This window comes from Columba livia, chromosome Z (genome assembly GCF_036013475.1).
Source record: "Columba livia isolate bColLiv1 breed racing homer chromosome Z, bColLiv1.pat.W.v2, whole genome shotgun sequence".
Classification (NCBI taxonomy): Eukaryota; Metazoa; Chordata; class Aves; order Columbiformes; family Columbidae; genus Columba; species Columba livia.
The window spans coordinates 32548243-32571208 of record NC_088642.1 but is presented as its reverse complement, the minus strand read 5'-3'; the positions used below and the strand labels follow the sequence as shown (position 1 = coordinate 32571208).

Here is a 22966-nt window from a genome sequence, read left to right as displayed (position 1 = left end):
AAGGACTAGACAGCCAGGTTGAAATACTTTACCATGGCTGAAGAACATACCCACTGGTTCAAAAGAGCTTGTGGTCCCATCAAGACGGCCTTTACACTTTCACATTTTGTACCATGTACCTAACAATATTCTCTCCCTGTATTTTTTTCAAGCTGAATTAGCTCTTAGTAGGCTATAGGAATGAAAAAAGTAGCCAGAGATTTTGGGTACAAGGAGTGGCCATTCTTGTGTGCTACGAGCCAGCCAGGGAGTGACACCAAACTTTCTCCACTAGCTCTGTACTGCCAGATGGTACTTATGGTGGGGCAGTCCACCAGTGACAAACAAATCCGCCTTTACAAAGTCATCTATGCTGGGAGTGGAGCAATAAAGACAACTACTGTAAAGGAGGAATTAGACTTCTTGTCTGAAATGCTGCTTATGTTCTGAGTCAGAGTTACACAGCAAGTCCCAGAAGGCATAGAGGTATGTGGGAAGTTGACAGCCTCAAAAAAGCCCACTCACTTAGACTGTAATACCTTTTGGATGGAGCAAAACATACAGTGTTTGTACAGGACCTAGCCCAGTGGGCTCCCAGTTGATGATGTGGGCTCATCTATGCTCTTGCATTACAAAATACTAAGAAGCTATATGGTTATATTATTATTGTTGTTATTATCATTCAGTGGATGCCAGAAAGTGAAAATGGTGCTTTTGAAAAGCCTCAGAATAGTCAGTCTAGATCTGTAGAGGTGCAGTGTAATGAATAGTAACTTCCCAGCTAGTCACAAGTCTAATTACAGCTCCCTGCAAATAGACAACTGAAGTTATCTGCGCTCTCAGTTTGAAATGCAGGCACACACATGTACATCAAAATGCATGATGAATGATGATGAATCCATGATCCCCTTCTATATTCCTTTCTCAAAGCATGGGATTTGATATCTGTTCAAAGCATAAAAGAATAAACAAGCATCAGTCATTTTTAACAAGAGAAGTTCAGAAAAGGGAAGCAAACAAAATCTGTCTTTGGTTTATGCTACTTATGAAATAAACAAATTCAAATGTTGAGCTTTTGAGGGGAAACAGGGAGACAAAAAAAAAAAGAAGGGGGGAGAGAGAGAAAGAGAGGAAAACCTTAATATCGGAAAAAAAAAAAAAAAAAAAAGCCCTACTACATCTTAACAGTATCATTTTAGGAAGGGAAAAAGGGAAAAATAGATGAAGGAGACAATCACTTTGATCACTTTGCTGCATCCTCCACAAACAGACAAAATAGCCTGTTAGCTCCCAAAAACACCTCTCTCTGGTCTTGAGAAGGAAGTCTTCTTGATATTAGAATGACCCTTGAGGGTGTGGGGGGAGCAACCTCTCTGCCCAGTGACTTCGCCCCAGTGAGACACACTCCAGTCTTACCCCTCACTCAGTAGCAGCCAGCGCATCCAGACTGAAGTATTTTGACAGGTAGGAGGATACCATGGCATGAAGCCATCGTACCAGTGCTGAAGAGAGAAGGGAGAGGCCTTGCCAAAATATACTCCCTCAAAGCTAGCTGCTTACTGTAATCACACATCATTTATTGAATATGAAAGACAGTCTGATACAGGCAGGGTGAAATGACCTTGCAATTTATTTCACTTTTCTTTGTCACAGACAAGACACAGCTGGGTCAAACTGAGGTTCAAATTCTCTGACCAACATATATATATTTTTCCCCACCTAACACTAGTTTTCTTTATACAGACCAATTAGGAGAAATTCCTCTTCAGAATTTAGCAGTTCAAATATAGGGCAGGTGTTTACACTGACCTGGCTCAACTTCTCACTGCCAAATCTGTCCAAAGCACTATCCAGTATCTCAGTGGTCTCCAGATACCACAGGGACCCTTCCTTGCTCACCTTGCCTGTGCTTGCCCAGAGTGAGAGGGGAGGCCGCCAGGGCTCCTTCCACTGCCATTCCAAATAGCACTTGTCCTTGCATGTTGCAGCCTGACATTTAACCAGCTTGGTCTTCCAGAAAACATGTTGAGTCTTTTTCAGATATAATTTTGGGAACACCTTAAGGTATCACTCTGTGTTTCTCACTACTGGAGTGTACAGCCCTTATTAAATACGTCTGTGCAATTCCAGGCACTGGATGGTGTTCTTGAGTTTTAACAGGTTCATTTCTTTCGTGGTAAACATTACCACATATAAGATACATATACAGAGTGAGATGGAAGATCTATAAAAATAGTAATCTTGTTGTGCAGCTCCGTGTCTTAGATGTTGCCCAGAGCCTGAGCTTTCCTGTTATCTGCAGGTCCTTTTGTTTAAATAATTAGTGTGTTTTGCTGACGTTATTAGACTTGAAGGCTTTCAGTCTTTTCATAATATACAGACAGTATGGAAACTCCCTGGAAACTTGACTGACTTCATTTAATATTAGACAACCCGGATAAGTGTAGTATTGACACAGAAGCAGATAATGGGATGTTAGCAGCTTTTGGCAGGTGACCATCTACTGACATGAAAAATGTTCTGCTTTCATGCCAGGTGCCATAAACAACCATGTATGTGCTGCCTTTTTATAATCCACAGGGCAGGTTGCATAGATAGGACAGTTCAGAGATCTATTCTTATGAAATATACATGCTGTAGGTAGTAAACATAGATATATTTACTTAATGGGGTTACTTGCAGAAAGTCACTAACTCTTAATGCATGTAGCAGCTTAGGACCTGAAAGCACAGTATGTGTATCCATTCAGCAGGCCTTGCAGTACTCCTGCAGCAAATATCCCTTTGTTCCAGTTATACTGTAATTGTTTTGCTTTAGTTCTGCTAATTAATATTCAGAAAGTGCTTACTATTATTCTCCCAAAAAAGCACTGCATGATTTGATTTTGCCTGAATAGATCTTCCCCATTTGTTAATGTACTCTTTTATCTTTGTGTTTTATAGGACATTAACATGGTTTGCATGTGCTTGACCGATCTCTTGATCTGAGGTCACAAAATTTCACAGTCCAAAACACAGTCCAAATATTTTTTTTCTCATAAATGAAATTAAAGGAAAATATTCAGCTCTGTATTCCTTTCACAAATCAAAGAGTAAGTGAAGGATTTAGCATTCTCTCTGATAAAAAAAGCTTACAGAGAGTACTGAGAGTCAGGGATAAAGTCACATAAGGCAAAGGCAAATAAATAAGGAAAAAGTTGTGTATCCCCCTGGTCTTCACAGTCTTTACTCCCAGGCACCTTGGATGCTGTTAAACAATAACAAGAAGTGGCAGATTATTTCACCTTATGATGGTCTTACAAGAATGAAAGAAGACTAGCTTCAGTACTAGTCAAGGCATTCAGGCACTTCTGAAATCCCTAGTGAGTTGGGATCCAACCAGTTTAAGAAAGGACTCTCCCAGGTATCACAAGGTGGATGTGGCAGAACACAGCCTATGAGTCCCTCCTGAGTCTCTTCAGTGTTTTGTAACACTTGAAGACACACAAAGAGATGTTGTCATGCTCAAAGAGCTGGAAAAATAAACCCAAACTGATGTGAGAACGTGGCTGGGGAAAACCAGCTCATGAAAGCAAAATCTGATGTTAGTTTTGGACTTCACTGAATTTATTTTTTGCACAATCATAACCTAAGCTGTTACTCCGGGAATTATAATGTAATGTTTTTCTTCATAGTCTTTAGGCTATCAATTAAAGAATTCTTGGAGATTGTTACTATTTATATAACATAAAATGCATCAAGTTTATCTTCTTTCCCATGGTGTCTAATGAAAGGATAATGGAGCCGTTCTCCCAACTGAACTTTAATTCTAACATCAATGAACAAAATCCTGATTCATAGGCACTGCTGATGCAAATGAGCTGAGTGCACTCCATGTCAAATCACAGTGCTTCTTAGAGAAAAGCTCACTAAAAATTACATTTCTAGCTCCTTTCTGATGAACTAGCTCATTAATTTCATCAGTTGAGCCTCAGATTCGTCTACCAATCTTCACCTCTATTTTAGCACATACTCGAAGAGACATTTTGGAATGGAAATTGTGGAGACAGTTTAGGACTGGTGAGAATCCTTTCCTAGAGTCAAAGCCAGCTAACAGCTCTGAAACAGATTGTAGCGGTGTAACCACAGCTGGCAATTAAGCTCCACACAGCCATTCTCCCACTATCCCCATAGTGGGACAGGAGAAAGACTTGGAAAAGTAAAAGTGAGAAAACTTATGGGTTGAGATAAAGGCAGTTTAATAGGTAAAGCAAAAGACATGTGCAAGCAAAGCAAAACAAAGGATTCATTCACTACTTCCCATGGGCAGGCAGGTGTTCAGCCATCTCCAAGAAAGCCGAGCTCTATCACGCATATCCCTTACTTGGGAAGAGGAATGCCATCACCCCAAATGCCAACCCCTTCCTCCTTCTTCCTCCAAAATATATACTGAGCATGATGCCATATGGTATCGAATATCCCTTTGATCAGTTGGAATCAGCTGTCCCGGCAGTGTCTCCTCCCAGCTTCCTGTGTACCCCCAGCCTGCTCACTCACTGGTGGGATGGTGTGAGAAGCAGAAAAGTCCTTGGCTCTATTTAAGCACTGCTCAGCAATAACTAAAGCATCCCTGTGTTGTCAACACTGTTTCCAGTACAAACCCAAAACTTAGCCTCACACTAGCTTCTATGAAGAAAATTAACTCTATCCCAGCCAAAATCAGCACACAGATCTGCCTCTTGGAAATAATGCAAATAAAGATAATTTCTGTGATTTTTTTTAAACAAGGGAAATACATATAATTTTAATTATTTTCAGTATGTTTTCTTCTGGGACCTATATGCTTTCTTTCTGGTAACTATTAGAGTTCCCTGTTATTGCAGTTCACTTTTCTTGCCTATTAGAAAAGAAAGGTGCCTTGCATAAGTCCCTATACTTTTGGAGGATTCCCCAGGGTCATCACTAAAATGGATGAGTGTCACCCAGACATCTGTTCAGAAATCAACACATATCTTCCACTTATACAAGCAAATGTCACATTGCAAGTTAGTATACGTGCACTAAGCTTTCTTTTGTTTCCTATTTTCAGGGCAAATGAATCTTTGCTACCAGGCATTTGAAATAAAACCTAACTCTCTACCATTTTAATTATTTTTCTTGCAAATAGGGTATAAATTAAGCACAAAGATCTAAGCCTAATGAGTTATGTTATCAATCACACAATAGGAGAATCAGAGAATCATTTTGGTTAGAAAAGACCTTTAAGACCATCGAGTCCAATCACTAACCTAACACAGCCAAGTCCGTCTCTAAACCATGTCCCTAAGAAACTCATCTATGTGTCTTTTAAACACCTCCAGGGATGGTACTTGGATGCAACTCAGAGTAATTATTGTGTCCCTATGTAGCATGTCCAGACCACAACATAAATGCAATCAGAATAGGGAAAACAGACTGGAAAAGTCTTGAGATTATTATCAACAATCACCAGCATAATTTCTGTGCTTATAATGTTTCCACCTTCTTCAGTGAAAAGATACTGTGCTGCTGATAGCTCTTCTATAGCAAAACATGTCATTCAGTTTGCACTATCTTTGCATCATCATCTGTGAATATAACAGAGGAAACAAGGGCAAAGGAAAGACAGAAGCTAGAAAGCAACAGTTCTAGAAAAAATAAGCTGTAAAGTAGCATAAGAAGGAAAAGGAAAACAAAACAGATAGTTAACAGAGCAACATGTTGGAAGACAGGCAGGGAGGATCTCCATATTGTCCCAGATTCTGTTTGGGCATGCAGTAATTTTCCCTCTACCTTGAAATTTTCATCTCAGTTTGTTCCAAAAATCATAAGGCAAAGCAAAAGAGTGTATGTTCTAAAAATGGATCTGTGCATTTTTTCAGATAGAAGACAGATGACCATAAGGCAGTGGGGTTCCATACCAACTCCATCTCCTATGATCCCATGATAAGGCAGAACTTTAGCACAGAGAGATACGAAACTAACAAAAATAACTGATTGAGTTGAAGAAATGTGAAAGACAAGGTCATTTTTTTTGAAGAATTCTTAAGAAAACACTGTATGCAGGATTTATATTGTGACAGAATGATCTAAGTGATTTTGGTTTATGTTTCAGGATTACTATCTTACTTCACGTGAATTGGAACACATGTTTGTGTTGGATACTTCTCTTCTAAAAAATCCCATGTGGCTTCTTTTTCAGATATAAATAAAGTAGAAAAAAATATGTGAAGTGTGGATGAAGAAGGAAAAACAACAGATCCAGACTCCCTGGTACCATTCAGTGGCAGCAGATGCCAAACATAACAAGCTGTACAACAAGCTTTACGTACTAGTCACCTTTTTGAAAAAAACTAAGGCAAGAAGAAATGAGAGTTTAATTCTATGCATTTTGATAAGCACTTTTCAACAATCCATAAAATGTCAGTATCTCCCATGCAATGAGAGACTCCAGTGCTTTTTCTTGCATCTATGGGTACAGTCTAAAGCCAGGCAAGTGAATCAGTCTGCAGAAGCTGTGTATGTCCAGAGGCAACAGGTGCCACTCTGTGATCTAGAAGAAAGGAAGTGACTTAATCTGCTCCCTATTCTGACTACAGTCACATACACATAGACCACTCTTGAAAGACATTGTTTGGATGAATGTGTAGTGTCTCATGAAAGAGCTGACCCACACATGATCAACTCTACACATATTAGAAAGTTTTCTTATTGTCTACCTAAAACTTTGCCACATGCAAGTAAGTCTTTGCCTCTTGCCACATTATGAGGGAAATGCAGAATTTTTCAGCATCACTTTTCTTTACACCATTCTTTACAATTTCTCTTAGATTAAATTAGTATCACATCCCTCATTGTTTGCTCTGCTTTTCTGCACAAGTCACGTTATTTAACTTCTTACCCTTCCTGTTGCTATCTCTTGAAGTCCTTTCAGTTTGTCTACATCTTTCTTACTGTGCTCTGCAGACACAATATTCTTCACCTAGAGCCTGAGCACTGAGCTGAGTAAAATAAAAAAAATAAATAAATTAAAAATAATCTATCTGTCATGCATTAGCAAAAATACTCTTGTTACTGTTCCCAGAATTAGAATTGCCTGTTTTGCAAGGGATGCTCTCAGGATCAACTTGTGGTCTGCTCTACACCCTCAATTTCCTATTGTGGTTTTGTTTCCTCACCAGTTAGTCCTTGTCTTGCATTTGCGTACTTCATATTTGCTTCCTGACTGTGATACTTATCTTAGTAAATTCTAACAGATAATTCTAAAGTTCTTTACTTTCAGAACTTTATCCTCTTTCACCTCATCTCACTTATCTATAAAGCATCTACAAAATTATTAAGTCTGAACCTATTTTATCAACTAAATCACAATTGAAAGACTGACCCAGAATAGGTATCTTGTGGTATCACCTTAAAACGTCTTTGCATTTTGGTTGTGAAGCATTGATATGGCTTGTTGACTCTCTATTGTGGTAGATAGATGAGACAACAACTTGCTGCCAGTTTTCATCAGTTTCAGATAGCTTCTCTGGGAAGCAGATGTGTCTTTGAAAATGCACATTACAGTAATTATTCAAAGCTCTCAAGTAAAATGTTTTTTTCTAAAGACAACAAACTACTTAGGATTGCCAGTCAGTGACATGTAATGGCTTTGATTCAGTAGATAAACATTTTCAATACTGCAAGATATTTCATCCTTCTTTGTTTGTTTGTATGTTCCTCATCTTCTTGGATGGACCAATGTGTGAAGCATTTTTTACCTGGCTAACTGATACACAGGTTTTATGATGCTTTTCTGGTGTACATTTCTGTGACTTTTGTGACTGAATTTGGTATCCACTTCGTAAAGAAGCATGAAGACAGGCTCCAGTCACATTACTTTCACAGTAAGTTTTGATGCACATAGTTCTCTACCAACGTAGCTACTATATTTAATCAACCTGGAGCAATGGTAGCCCCTGGACAGCCGAGGGACAGCCACCAGAGGGAGCCTATCTAGCACCAAATGTAACACAAAATAATCTGTGATCTCACAAGAAACTGACTATTTCACACAATAGGTTTTAAAATAATGTCTGAGAATATGGATTATGAAGATATGAATGGCAACTTTTAAGTATGGGTATAAACCGTGTTTCAAAGTGCAGTTTAAACACCTGTGTTAGAAAAAGAAATATCTTAATTTACCAAATTCATAAAGTAATATGCTGCTTATGCCAGCTGTGGCACAATTGTCTGGGAACAATGAAATCCAATGCATTGTTTTTCTCTGAGGAAGAAAAAATACAAAATCCTTTGACTGAAACCAATGACTTTTTCCAGAAGTAACATGCTCATCTAGATTAATAGGTTCCATGTCAACACAATGACTTAGCAAAGAGAAATATATTCTTGGCAGTAGCTTAGAACTGTTACAAGAGAACAAAAAGCTCACTGGTCCAAAATAGTATTTTCTTCTTCTTTTTTTTTTTCTTTTTTCTTTTTTTTTTTTTTTTTTAAATACTTCTGGTTAAATAACAGTGTGGGAATTTCCTAAGGCTGATGGTTTACGTTTATGACTTTTTGAGAAAAGTGGCTTCTAAATATCACTTGCCTTCTAAACCAGAAAACCCAGAATACATTCCCATTGTACTGAAGCAATAATTACAAATCCTCTATTGTTTTCCATTTGATTTAATTTGGATATTCTAGTGCTTGGATCTGATAAGCAGTACAATGACAGTATTTAAGTGTTCTATTCTTCAGAACCTTAGAGAAGGCTTTAATTTCCTCTATGTTTTAAAAGGCTTAAGTAAAAATGTATAAGCCCCTTAAAAAAATGTAAAGGGGTCTACCCCATGTAATATTCAAATGGGTAACACTAATGATCTTGACTCAGAATGCAGAAATTGCTTAGATCATATTGAAAGATGAAGATATATTAAATACTTTAAATTCTACCCTGAATCCCACATTGTCTCAGGGCATATGGAAAAACTAAGCAAATGGCCACATCTTTATATACCTCCCCATGTTCTCATTGCCAGCTTTCAAGGTACTCACTGAATGCTCCAGCTGTATTCTCAGTACACCACCAACACAGGGAAGAGGATACACGGTGCCTGAAGATACGCCACCATGCCCCAATCCCCATCCACTCCTCTGTACCCAGTGAAGGGGTGTAAGGACCAGTGCTTGACCATTTCCTGGAGCCTGAAGTGGGAGAGCATTGAGTAAGGGTCAGAAACAGCTCTTTGAGAGATGCTCAGCCTCCCTCATATGTTCTCCATGACCAGTCAGTGGACCAGGCAACCAGTACCAGACAGCACAGCAAACATCTGTCTTCACAGGTTCCTGCTGCTTAAACACCTGCAGAAAAACATTGGTGTTAGCGCCGCACTTGCATTTCTCCCAGTTCTCCTGGTCCTCCAGTCTTCACCAGTTCTTCAGATAATGTTGCTTTTGACATAAGCCTGCTACAGGAGCAGCCTGCTCCACAAAAAGGATGTATCAGCACAATTTTTTCAGCCCTTCCTTGATGAATAGGTACACAGAAGTCAGCCTGGTACACAGACTGACTTGATGATGGTAAATTTTGTGGCAAATACCAAGGTCATGAAATAAATAAACAGTATCTGACAGATGTATGCTCCTGTTAATGTGTTGTCAGGGACAGCAGTGATCGTGAGAACCATGCAGACTGCCCTAAAGTCTGTTTCTGGAGTTGCAGGAACTAGCACACTCTCCTGTGGGGACAGACTGTGTTTCCGCTGTGTGTGCTGTGCTACATCCCTTCCTGTTCCATGTTACCAGCCCTGCCATATGGGGAGGGGATGGGACATCTCTGCTCTGGACAGAGTAGCTGAGGCATCTGCTTACTCTGGTTGTGGCTCCTTCTGCACTGACAGCCCCAAGTCAATTTTCTCCTTGTTGGAAGCAGGCACCTTCCCAGCAGATGCCTATTGCTAGCATGCCAGTGCGCACTTTCAGGAAGTCTCTGGAGTGTAAAAGCCAAAGAATAACTAAAGATCAATCCACGTGTGTGGATTCCTCATTAGGAAACAGGTACCTGAATTATCTTGGTGATATGAGGTAAACTTTTAGATAACTAAAAGTATGCAGGTAGTTGGTGGTATCAGTGCACACCTCTGCCAATCAGAGTTGTATACAGTACCTTTCTGTCTCTGCTGCTGACAATATTTAGGCAAATGCTGGAACAGGCAAATCACCACAACAAAGCAGAACTACTGTCCTATCCTAACCACAAAAAAAATTATTCTCCCACCTAATAAAATTAATATAGAGTAAATCTTCCAAATGTCAAAAAGCAGATAATTTATATTTTAAAACAGGAAGACTAATTCAGCTCATAAATATTTAACTTAGTTTCACTATGGATGACACTATAACATATGAATATCTATGCCTTTCTCAAGGTTTTGACTACCTTATCTACACTCAGATTTTTGTACTGAACCAGATTTATTTTCTTTTTCTAGACCAAAAGGTACTGCAAGTGAATATTAGTTCAATCATTGAATATGGCAAAATAAATATTCTCTAAAATATGAAGCTTAGTTCTTAACTGTTGTTCCAAAACCATCATATTTTCTTCACCACTTTTCACATGTGGTCTTCATTACTTATTTGCCACACAAGACTTATTTAGTATTTTTAGTCCTGTGTTTCTGTTACCAAACACATGGGAGTTCTTTCCAGGACACCTGGGACAAAATCAGCCACATTCTTTCAGACTGTACACCTAGATGGATCCTGCCTGGTTTGGCCAAATCACTGCTGACCACTCATCTCATCTGGTCAGTCGGAGGATCAATGCAGCAATAATCTCCAGTACGACAGGGCAACAAAAAGCAGAGCACGATCGCACCCTCTGCTAACACAGAGAGACTGGGCTGGACTTTCCAGCAGAGCCAAGTGATTCACCTGCACAGAGTGGGTACTGCTCCCAACACACACCTTGAACTGCCCATTGACACCAAGCAGTTTCCAGAATGTTGATCTTACTGGTTTGGCTGTTCATCTGATGACTTCCAACAGCGATCACTCCCACTGGCACTGCAGGCAGGTCTGCTGCAAGCAAGTGGCCAGCGGCTGTGGATAGCCAGGCGAGCAGCTGGGAAAACAAAGATGTGAAACACCACAAATCTGAGCATCTTTTGAAAATTAACAGCTCAAAATGGCACATATTTTGTAGAAACTGGATTGGTCTACGAAGAGGAAGTGGATATGTTTGTTGGAGAAAATTATTCAAAATAATTCAGAGACTTCAATTATCTTGAAATAATTAATTCCATGGATGGGTTGTGTTTCTTGTTTTGAATAAACCAGCTTGTCAGCTGTTTATGATCTACATTGCTGGCATCAGGCAGAAAGTGGGAGGCTGCCTCTCTTCTATTTTTATCTGTAGAACTGCAAACAAGAATCTGCCTGTATACTAGCAGGCACAGGAAGAAAACTTAGTGATCACCAGGACAAACAAGCTTTTTTGTTATACACTAAAAAATTTGTTTCTCAAACTTTTGACTGATGTACATATATGCTGATATACTGGTATATAGTCTATATATAGCAGATAGATAGATACAGTGTACATATACAAGAAGAGTATATAGAGAGCATGGAGTCTATATATAGTGTCTATATACCACATATATACACTATAGATATTGATATGTAAATATATATATACACTTATATATTTATATATTCAATCTCCCCACCCTCGCATTCTCTATGTGTTGCTTTTTAGTGTCTCTTTCCATGTAGATCTACATATTTTGTATCTAAAAGATCAAAGCTAAAAAAGCTAAAAGAGGACATTCACCTGAGTTGTCCAAGGTAAGAACCAAAGGTAAGGTAAGGCTTGCTATAAGTTTCCTGCACAATCAACAAAAAGAGATAAGGGAGATAAGTGGGAGTCATCTTGAGTAAATTGGAATTTTTCTCTGAAGGTGCCAGCTAAATAGGGAACATAGAAATGAGGATGCTTACATTACAGGCATGCTTACATATCACGCTTAAAATTTGCCATCTGTCTTTATCTGAAATGGAAAATATGCCTAGGACTGAAAGTCCCTCCATATGGTAGTGCTAGAATTTTTAATGAGGACTAGTTAGGTGAAGTTAAGACAATCCCATCATGTGCCACTCTGGAATGCTCACAGAGAATTTCATTAGTATCACTTTAACGTCATACTAAATTAATCATAGACAAGTTCAGTAATTTCACTAATTAATTTACTGGCAGAATCATACTTGTAACCTATAACATTGAAATGAGATGATAGATGCCCTGTTTTTTGACATACACAAAACTATGTTAATCAAAGCAAAGCAAATATATTGTAGGACACAACATAAACTAGATAAATAGAAGATTAGAAAACCACATGCAGCTTTCTGTAGATAAATTTCTAGTTTATGCAGATCAAGCACTTAAAAAATCCCTTTGAAGACATCAAGTGAATCTCAATGGTTTGTTTCCGACAGTCCCATCTCTTCATTAATGGATTCCTCACTATCTTAGGACTGCATGCTCCTCTAAGGTCTTCCCTGAGCTCTTGAAGCTGTTTTCTTGTGAATAAATTTGAAAATGTGATTATTAACTTCTTTAGACAATATGTTGATTGCTTTCTCAATGCTCTTGAGAGATCAATCTTCTTTTTTTCTCATGCTGTGTTTAGCATCTGTTATTCCTTGAAGCAAAAACTTGAAGGAAATGGATTTTCCAAGCTCCAACTTGCACCACCACAGGATAAATTTAGCTGGAGCATAGTGAAATAAATTTTGTTAAAGAAGCACAATGTTGTAAACACAGATTTTGGCTTAGCATGTCTGAAAATAGCTTAAGGAAAAGAAAATAAATGTGTATATATATATATATAAAAGATATATTATACAAATACATGTATTAGATACTCTGTTAGCAGTAGTGGCAATAATGCCAGACTCTTCTTCAGCACTGCTGTTCAGTGGATGTTTGCAAGTTTTCCTGTTACTTATTGGGAAAGCCATAATCAACATTAAATTGATAAACTAATTGTTATAACAGCCAGAGACAGTGGTATTTGGTGGAAATCAATTGTGTTAGAAGTTTTTCATTTTTCCTACTTATGTTTTGCATGGTCTGGCTCTAATGTAGATAGATGCCTCAAGTCAGTTTACAGCAAAATTGTAAATGATGCAAATTACAGCTGCATTTGGGCTGTGGAACTTTGAAATAAAGCAAGTACTGGTTCATGTATACTCATTGTGCAATTTTGGATGAAAAATTGCTTTCGCATGCCCTTATCTTATTTGTTCACAACGTGTGGAAAAAAAACGCAGTGGATTGTAGATTATGCTCTGAAAAAAATGACTGGAGACATTTGAAACAACTTTTTCTAGCACCTAGCTCTCTTAATCCGTGCAAATGCAAACACTTTGAGAGATATTTTTGAGTGTGGGTTTTGTTTTCTTTAATTTTAGGGCTCTGTTTTTGTTCTAGTTGGTTTTGGTTTTAAGTACCAGCAGTACATGAGGCAGTGTGTCTGGAGGGGAGGGAAAATTTTTTCTCAGACCAATTTTGGATTAAGTATTATTAATAATAGTATTTTGAGTCAGGTTAATTCTACAGCCACTTTATAACTTTTATGATGATAAATACCATAATCAGTCAACAAACCACATTTAAGTTTAAGGCTCAATAACTTAGAGAGTTTATAATTTAGGATATATGCATATGCTTTGCTAAATGGGATTTTCTCAGCTAACTACAGTTGTCCTAAAGTCAAGCACCTACCTATGTATTTGTATAAGCATCCTCTGTAAGCAATGGAAAAAAGGCATTCATCATGTAATCCATCATAGTGTAACAGTTAAACACAGGTAGGATTTTAGAGAAATCATCTTTCCCTTGGACTGTCTCCTTCTGTAGCCTACAAATTGAGCTGAATAGTTTAGACCAAACTCCTGCCTTTTAGTCAGCTGAAGTTACAAGTAGTAAACTCTACCCAAAACACACATGAAAATGCTAAGGGAGAACTGAGGTGTTGGGTTTGGGGGCTATGTGTTGGATATGCATGTTCTTAAAATTCCAGCAGTGATTTCAGAGAGCAGACTTCCATTCTATTACTTTCTGCTTTAAAATCAAAGTGAATTACCTCAAATCAACAACACACAGCAAGCTGAGAGAGGCAAACTATTTTAACATACTAAGCACCTGTACAAGATCAGATGCAACACCTCCCTCCTTCTGCATATGGGTACCTGCAGCAGAGGAATGGCTGGAACCTAAAACCCTGACCCTGCACAAGCTCTAGGCAACTCCTCAGCAATGGCTTCAAAGTCAGAAGAACATATAAAATACATTGTCTCCAGTCTCTGGAATATATATAACAACTATTGTTGCTTGTCTGTCTCAAAGAACTAGTTGCAATGTCACCCTTGCCTTTTACACACATTTTATAAATGGGTGTATCAGCCAGCATTATAGTTTTGTGTTTTAAGAATGCAGGTCTTCTTTCAGAAAAATCCTGTGATCCGTAAATCCTGGTTTTTGTTCCTATGGTAACAACGGAAAACTCTCAGCCACCTCAAGGTAGAGCAAGGCCCCCGTCACTGGAATCCCACAGCACAGGAGGATGCCGCTGTTCGTGGGCGTCACAGCCTGTGCTTTGTGCCAAGTGAGCAGGAAAATAAGCTTCCTTCACACAGGCTCAAGACCTGGCAGAACAACACAATGCTCCTGAGGTTTATGTTTATGGTGGTGAACCGGATAGGCAATTATACCAATTTTTTCTGCATATCACTCATTTCCTTCCATGCTGACATCTTCTCTACCTTCAGGCTTTTGCCGTGGTTCTCTGCAAGGTTCTCATGCATGCAAAAAGTTTCCTGTTCATTCACTTTCTCCCCTACTCCCTCCTCAAATATTCTAAACTTAGATTAGCTTGAGAATTGTAACTCTTTGAAAGAGAAAGACAAAACAAACTTTCTTCACATACCAACTGATAACATAAAAATATTGTGAGTTCTCATCTTACTAAGTCCTACACTAGATGGAGATAGTACTGCTGGCTGAAAGATGCACACTGAGATGCAGCTCTGGTTACAGAACTTTTTAATACAGTGTGTGCTTTCAGCAGGTGATTTTTTAATCTAAAACCAGACACTTGGAAATGGATTTTTTTTTTTTGTTTGTGTGTTTGTATTTCACCTAAAACTGTTTTCATTATGGTTCTGACCCCAATGTTCTCACTAGATTAAATTTTCCCTGGAGAAATTAGGTAAAAATAAATAGTAATGTTAAATTCTCCCCGGTGAAGCAGTGATGGTAAGAGTCAGGAGGCATTTCTGAACAGTTCCTAATGCAGTACCAGAAACTATCTGCAGAAAAAGAGCATCACCTCTGACACTGTCCCCCAGGTGAGAAAAAGAAAATTGTCCACAGTTGAAGAAACTTGGAATCCATTAAAGAAAAGCTGCATAATAGTTACAGGAAATCTTTCCTCTGCATGGAGTGATTTTCAAATGGTAACTCTTGATGTACCACACAGGGATGACACCAACAGAGACTATGCCCTTACTCATCTCAGACACCGTGATAAAGGTCCAGCTTCCCTCCCCCCACCACTGTTTTCCTAGGTACTCTTGTATTGTCCAGTTTTGGATGAAAGAATGAAGACAACTCCAAACATCAGCATAAGCAGATAGCTCTAAAAAAGGAATCAAAGAATATGCACTGCAATGAATAGCTGTGAATATCAGACAGCAGCTAAGTTTGCATATGAATCTTTAAGCAGACTGACCATTTCTAATGATCCTACCTCTAACTGAAAGTCTTAACAAGTTAGAGAATAGTAAAAAAATTATGTTGACTTCAATGATTTGTCAACAAAAATGTTGTAACAACTTATCCTCATAAAATGAGTTAAAATTCATTAATAAAATGTTACAGATGTTCTCATTTTATATGGGACAAACTGCAGACTTTACACTATTTCCTTTCATTCCCTGAAAGTATGAAAGCAGGGCAAGACAGTTTTATTTTTATAGAAAAGTATGAAATTGACTCAGTTGTGGACCATGGGCTTGCAGTTACACAACTCAGAAATTTTTCTGGGCTGTAGTTGAACAAATAAATACTCAGCGTTTAGGAACGCTTTGCATTCGTTACTGTGATTAAGGCCATGCTTCTCCTTGTGACCATAAGCAGATGCTTGAGGAAGGGTTAGATTCAGTCCAGTGCATACGATGCTTCTTCCAAGTATTGTCCCACCTCTAATCATTCTGGGGCTTTTTAAATGCACAGCTTCTACTTTGGCAAGGGGTGCCTCAGGTCTACCACCTGCTAACAACATCCTTATATTTATCTTCAGCAGGATTCCTGTCTTGGGACATAACTCCTTATGAGCTTTGGGAGACTGCAGTCAGTGAATGGGTGACTGAAGCCTAAAGCAAACCAGGATATCTCAGAGGTTACTGTGTGTCTTTCATCAAGTTGCAATGGCCCAATTTAGATTTAAGGCTAGTAGTGTGGAAACAAAAACAAAGCTTTGCTGGAAGACATTCTCACTCTTGTAAAGCAAAAGCAGTAGAGGACAATCCTGACAGCAGATAAATACATATCACATTAATCAAAGTTTCTTGCTGAGGTCTCACCTGCCATTAGTGCTTATGAAGATGGAAAAAGTTACTATTATTCTACATCATCTTGCTATTGTAACAGGGTAAACATACACAGATAATGCCACTAGAGCCTTATGTTTTAATATACTGTAACATCAAATGAACCGGAAAACAGAAATTCCCATTCCATCCATTGACTGAGGGTAGTACCTGTCACTACTCCAAAGGCCAATGAAGTATGTAACTGGTAAAAGAGCTGGCCTCTTTCACATATATAAAACCAATGTTTCTCTAGTAAATGAAAACACTGACCACTAACTGGCAAAGAATAAAATGAAGGTGACAGAACAAATAAATTTTTTGTAAAATATGCAATTAGAAACCCAGATGGAAAGATGGTATATGTTTCACAGAAGAACAGTCATCATTATCTGAATTGTAATGTTCCTTTAGCTGACTGGATGAGTCAGCATGTGTCAAATGCACAGATTTTGTAAATATTTACATTTTGTAATCTTTTCTTAGAAAATATTTACTCACTGCTTTACTTCTGTGTGCAAGTGCAGGCACTATACAACAGCACATTACTTCTTTTTTAATATTTTATAATTGGGAACAATCAAATCTCCAAAATTCATCTACTGTAATTCTAAGGACTCTGGTGGTGGTTGTTCTCTCACCACACTTAGCCATTTTCTTACAATATCTCCTAGTGAGGAAATATTCCTTTAGTATTTCTTGACCATTTACCTTCTATAACATTTTCATAAGGAAGCTAATGAAACATTGTATGATAATAATACAGGGATGACAGGGATGAGGCTTGGCTTTAATTTGAAATTTGGGGCTTTTGCAGTAACATATCGTGATCTCATATGTGATTGGCTTTTTGTAGTCATCCTAAGTTTTCCTGCAGCACTAATGGTTCTCCAATTTATTTCCTTGACTTGTTTTCTCTATTTTGGATTATTTTTTCCAATCAGATTGACTAATCCACTGTTTTTCAAACTGAAATATCAATTAGTTAAAAATCACGGTTCTTAGTTACTTTTGTATTACTTCTTGTCCCCTTTGCCACAGAAGTATCTGTAATAGATTTCTTCAGCCACAGAACTCAGGAGCACTGGAAAAGTAAGTAAAAACAAATAAACAAACAACCCCACCAACAATTTATAAATAGAATAGAATGTTACTTTGAATCACAGAAGCAACAGTACTTACACAGTCTTCTTAATGAGTGACAAAACAAAAAACAACTGACATCTTGTTTGCTTTTCATTTTATTCTGCTTCTGTAGCACACTCAATTGGTGTGATAGATGACTACTTCAAGGTATTTCAGGGAGCTGTTTTATAGTCTAGCCACATGAGCATTAAAGACATGGGTGTGAATCTTGATGAAGTCAGAAAACTAGTCAGTCCAGTGGAGAACTATTAAACACTGAGGTGCTAACCTACGCTAGTACACTGGACAGAAATCTAAAAAAAATAATATATATTGTATTATCTTTCTAATCACAGCAAATAAAATTATGGTCAGATATCTTAACATATAACGCCAAAGGACACAGCATTATTTCTGAGGTGATTGAATCCTTATTTCTACATAAAGCATGCACGTGCTAGTTATTTGAAAAGCTTCCAGGAACAGCATAGCAGAACAGGATTACCACAAGAAATTGGAAAGGTAATAATATATTTTATATATATATATATATATATATAAAATGATAAAACCATCCACAAAAAAGTAGATGCCAGAAAACTGTACTTCTGGATAGAAAATGTTAAGATGTTTTAATTTTTTTAAAATTTATTTATTTATATTTTTTTTAGTTTCTTACTCTGCATTTTTAAATACTAAAAGGACCTTTGAATGTTACTTAGGGATACACTGACAGCAATGTGCTGGCATTAGGAATAGAGTCAAAATATGAATAGAGTATATTTCACCTTAAGGTCACTGCAAAAAACTTAAACATCACTACTATTCTTGTTTTGTACTGAAAAGGGAAACATGTTGTGATATGTAGGAAAATGTCCTATCCCCATGAAACTTAAAAATGCTATCCAAACTGGTAAATGTCAAGCAGGCTGCTATGTTGGTCTCAAAATACATTTTTACTGGATTAGCGGACAACTTTTTCTGACCAGAGCAAATATGGAAAGCTTGGCTGTTCTTCTCTATCTACTTCTATATGTCTAAGAAGAGCCACTGTCACCTTCATCGGAACTTTTGTTTATCGGTCTCCTCTTATTGACAGCTTCTTTGTCATTTATAATTGGAAACTTGGAGATCCCAAGCTTCAACACAAATTTAGCTTTCCTGAGTGGAAGGTTTACAGGGTCTCACTAGAAGCTCTGAGGCAGGAAGCATCATCAGATGTAGGCAGGGACAAGGGACATTCTTTCTTAACTCAGCAGTCCACATCTCCAAGGAGAGAGCTCTCCACATTTTCTTACATCTTGAGCAGTACAGATACAATAATGCATGTCACTTACATATTTCCAGATAACGTGGATTTCTGTTTACATATTTACAACTTTCTCATGATGTGATTAGGAAGAGGACAAAGGAAAATTTTATGTAAGGCTGTATTCTTCCATTTAGTGTTCACCAGGCACTCTGCAAATACCAGAGAGGTGCTACCTTTGCCCTAGAGAGGTTATAGCCTGTGGAAATAGACTCACTGTTCCTATGTGAAGAGCATCCACTCCATTGCACACAGGTTAGAAATTAACTTCAGCATAGCAAACATTAACAAAGTCCTCACAAAGCATGAGCATGCTCAGTGGATGAAACCTGTAGTTTATCAATATGGAAAATCAAGATACTATTTAAAACTCATTTTCAATAGAGTAGAAACAACAACAGCTCAAATCAAGTGTAAGTATCCATGGTAATGCTTACTGTGTAGACACATTTGACATCTGACTTCATCTTTTTTTAAAATGAGTATTATAACTGAAAATTTTTGAAGAAATTATGTCATTTGTGAACTAACCCACAAATTGGGGGGGGAGGGCGTAAAAACGTAATTTGGAAATAATACCTTAGGGAATGGGAATGAAAATACTTTACCTGCAAGAGACACGTTACTTCACCAGTTGTCAATACTACTGCACCCAACCAACCATTCTGCAAAAGAAGGTTGTAACACTTCTAATTCTCCTCCCTAATGAAGATCTCGTCTTAACCAGTGTAATGAGCGGGGTTTCCTCACAGCAAAACTGTTCTTAATTCAATGACTGACGCAAGATGGAGAACAAAATTTACTGGACTTCTTTCTGACTTGGGGATGCAATGCACACGGTGAATGGCTGCAATGGTGCAGTGTCAGCCTCGCTGCGCGGGCTCCTCCTGGGAGGAAGACAGCACAGGACAGCCCATCTTTCGAAGGAACAACGCTGGGAATGGCCGGGCGAGCAGCGGGGCGCGAAGGGAGCTGCTCCTCCGGTGTGAGCTCTCCCATGCTCCATTCCAGCAGACACCTCACACACACGGCTCGGCCTCACACCGGCCCGAGGCTGCGCTCACGCCAGCCCGCCGCAAGCAGCGTCACCCGCGACGGCGTCCCGCAACACGGGGAGGCGCCCAAAACACAGACACGCGTGGACGCTGCCTTCGTGGGACTAAGACTCTGCGGAGCTCGGCGGGCACCGACCAGCTGCATCGAGCTGCTCCCCGGCCGCCGTGTCCCGGCCAGACGACACCTCCGCACCGCCAGCCCCGACCCAGCGGGGAGTGCGCGCTCCCACCACCTCCCAGCCCCCGCCAGTCACGTGGCGGGAGGGGGCGGTGCGGCTGTCACGTGACCGCGGGGCGGGCGGCCGCGCTGGTGGGAAGATGGCGGCGGAAAGGGAGCCCCCGCCGCTGGCCGAGGCGCGGCCCGCCGACTTCGAGGAGCTGGAGGACGGCGAGGATCTCTTCACCAGCACCGTGTCCACGCTGGAGGTGAGAGTCTGCCCGCCATCGCGGGCCCCGGACCCCGCGGTCGAGCCGCTGCCCGCCGGGCCCTCCTGTCCTCGCCAGGCCGCCGGTGCTGTGCTGGTGACTGGGGCCCCCGGCACCCCGCCAGCCCTGACTGGCCCGGCCCGTGCTCCAGCCCCGCCGCCTGGTTCTGTTCCAGCAGCGGCGGCTCCTCGCCGCTTGCTCCCGGCGGGCGAGTGGCCTCGGCCCCGCGGGGGCTCGGTGCTTCCTCTCCTGCCAAAAGACAGCGAAAACTCTTTCGCCGCCTGCCGCTTTGACAGGTCGCCGTTCTCCCTCGCCTTGCCCGCCTCCCGTACTGCCGAGGTCATAAATACTTCCACTTTTCCCTGTCACACGACGCCAGTTTCGCCCGTTCTCACCCCTTAGACTTTGCGTGCATTAATAACAACCCATCTTCTTTGTTCGGCCCCTTTCCGAGGTTTCACCCTCTTCCAGTTTGTAAAAAAACTTGTAGAAACTTACTCCTCTCTAAGCCCTCTGTGGCCGAGCCGGCGCAGTGCTGGGCGGCTCCGGGGGCCGGGCCCGCAGGGGCGGCTGAGGGCCGGGGGCTGTGGGTGCGGGCCGGGCGCTGTGCAGCCTGCAGCCGTTCGGAGAGATCGGGCCTGGGAGGTTCTGGAAACTCGTGGTGGATACTTTTCTAAACCCTGCTTTCTTTCCGTGTCAAGGGTCCAATACAAAACAAACGAACAAAAACCGCAGGAGAACTGAATGCGTAAACAGGTCCTTGTCCTGAAAAATGCTTACTTGTTCATTCATTATAATGGGAGCTTTTTACCCTGAGTTGTTGTGGTCATGTTTCACCTGCATGTTTTGCCAATATCTTCTGGAAGAACTTTGTTCTTTCTGTACACACTTGCCCATTTAATAAGAAAATTGTTCCTGTTCCTCTTTTCCTGAAGAGTTTCCTGTCCCTGACCTTTACAGTAATAGGATCAGTGTATGTTTCTTTGTTTTACTCCGGCTGTTGCCTATCCTTAACAAAAAAAGGCCAGTGTACAAAGAGGCTCTTAAACATATTTTGAATTCACTTGTCTTCTCCCAAGTCACTTTATATTTTTTTCTTTTTATAGACGCATAATCTGTGCATTGGTAGAAAATATCTGTGGAAAATGATATGAAGGAACAGCAAATGATGTGGACCTGCTGCTGACAAGAACTGTTATCAATAGACCTCTCTGCATCTGTGTGTGATGCAGTGTGTATTACTGGAGTCTTGTTCTGTGCACTGAGAAAGACTGCAGTATAACATAAATGATGTCTTTACTGATATGGTTTAGAATTAAAGCTGTGAGAGATATGATAGATTTCATGTTGAAATCACAGTTACAGTCAGATGTCCTCATCTTAGTTATTAAAAAGTTACTGAAAACTATTGTGATTTGGCTGATAGTTCTGTTGTGCTGCGTGATTTTTGTAGACAGTCTATTTGAAATAAAGTAGATAAGTAGAAAGGGCAAACTCCTTTGCTTAAAGAGAAGCTTTGAAAAGCTTTGTTGATAAAGATATTTTTGGCATCTAATCAGCTACAGCATTTAGGGAAAAGTCTTAATCTTGTGATTTTCCTGCAAATTTCGAAAGAGGAGATCATGAAAACAGACTTTGAACTTCTCGCTAGCTTGAATGTAGGTCGTTTAACTCAAGTGTATAGGGCACCCTAGTCTAGAAAAGAATGATTATCTCATGGTGTGTACATACTTAAACATCTATCTTGGGTGTTATTTTAATCCTGTAAATATTCATGAAATAATTGTTTCTAAATGTCAGTGGTAGTTCTGTAGTAACAACAGAATGGCGTTGTTCTTCTCATAGTTGATCATGTATCTGTTTGCTGATACTGGAGGAGAGAGCATGACAAGGGACAGTGAGGTCCAAAGCAAACTTATGTGAAGGCTACGATACTTTGAAAGGGTTCCTGACTGGTTTACCTTGGAGCTGTCCATTTTCATTTTGCGTGATTAATTTCAGCCCCTCTCTTATTTTTTTTCTTGCTTTCATTATCTTTGCAGCTCACAAAAGGTGTGCTGTTCCTTTCTCACCTATGATTGGTTGTGCAGTAGGGAAGCTATAAGTTTTCTAATACATCTTCCACATAGCTTCCATGTTAGAAAAGTCTCCATTTAGAAAACACATGCTTATTCATCTAAGTTTCTTCTGCCAAAATATAAATTTAGTGTATGTTATGAATAGCAAATATGAAGTATTTAAATGCAGGAGGCTTACTGACTTCAGTTGCGTATCTCTATAATCAAACTGAGAATATTGTTTATTTCAAGTTGAATTCTCTGATGTGAAGAAAAATAAGCGGAAGTTTTAACTCTCTTTGTGCACATACTAAAATTTAATCTATTAAACTGAACCATCTTAGTTCTAGAACATAAAGTATTAAAAGATAA

General features: G+C 39.6%; 1 protein-coding gene across 3 annotated transcripts in view; it reads left to right on the top strand.

Annotated features, from left to right (window-relative positions):
* The first annotated feature begins 20376 nt into the window (after positions 1-20376).
* SNX2 (sorting nexin 2) overlaps positions 20377-22966 on the top strand; it is a 34975-nt gene continuing 32385 nt past the window's right edge. For 2 of the 3 annotated variants that reach the window (XM_065045309.1, XM_065045308.1), the window contains exon 1: positions 20377-20537. In XM_065045309.1, coding sequence (XP_064901381.1) covers positions 20430-20537 — 108 coding nt within the window. In that variant the 5' untranslated portion in view covers positions 20377-20429. The remainder of the gene's footprint in view (positions 20538-22966) is intronic. The other variant, XM_065045310.1, reaches the window with a different exon arrangement.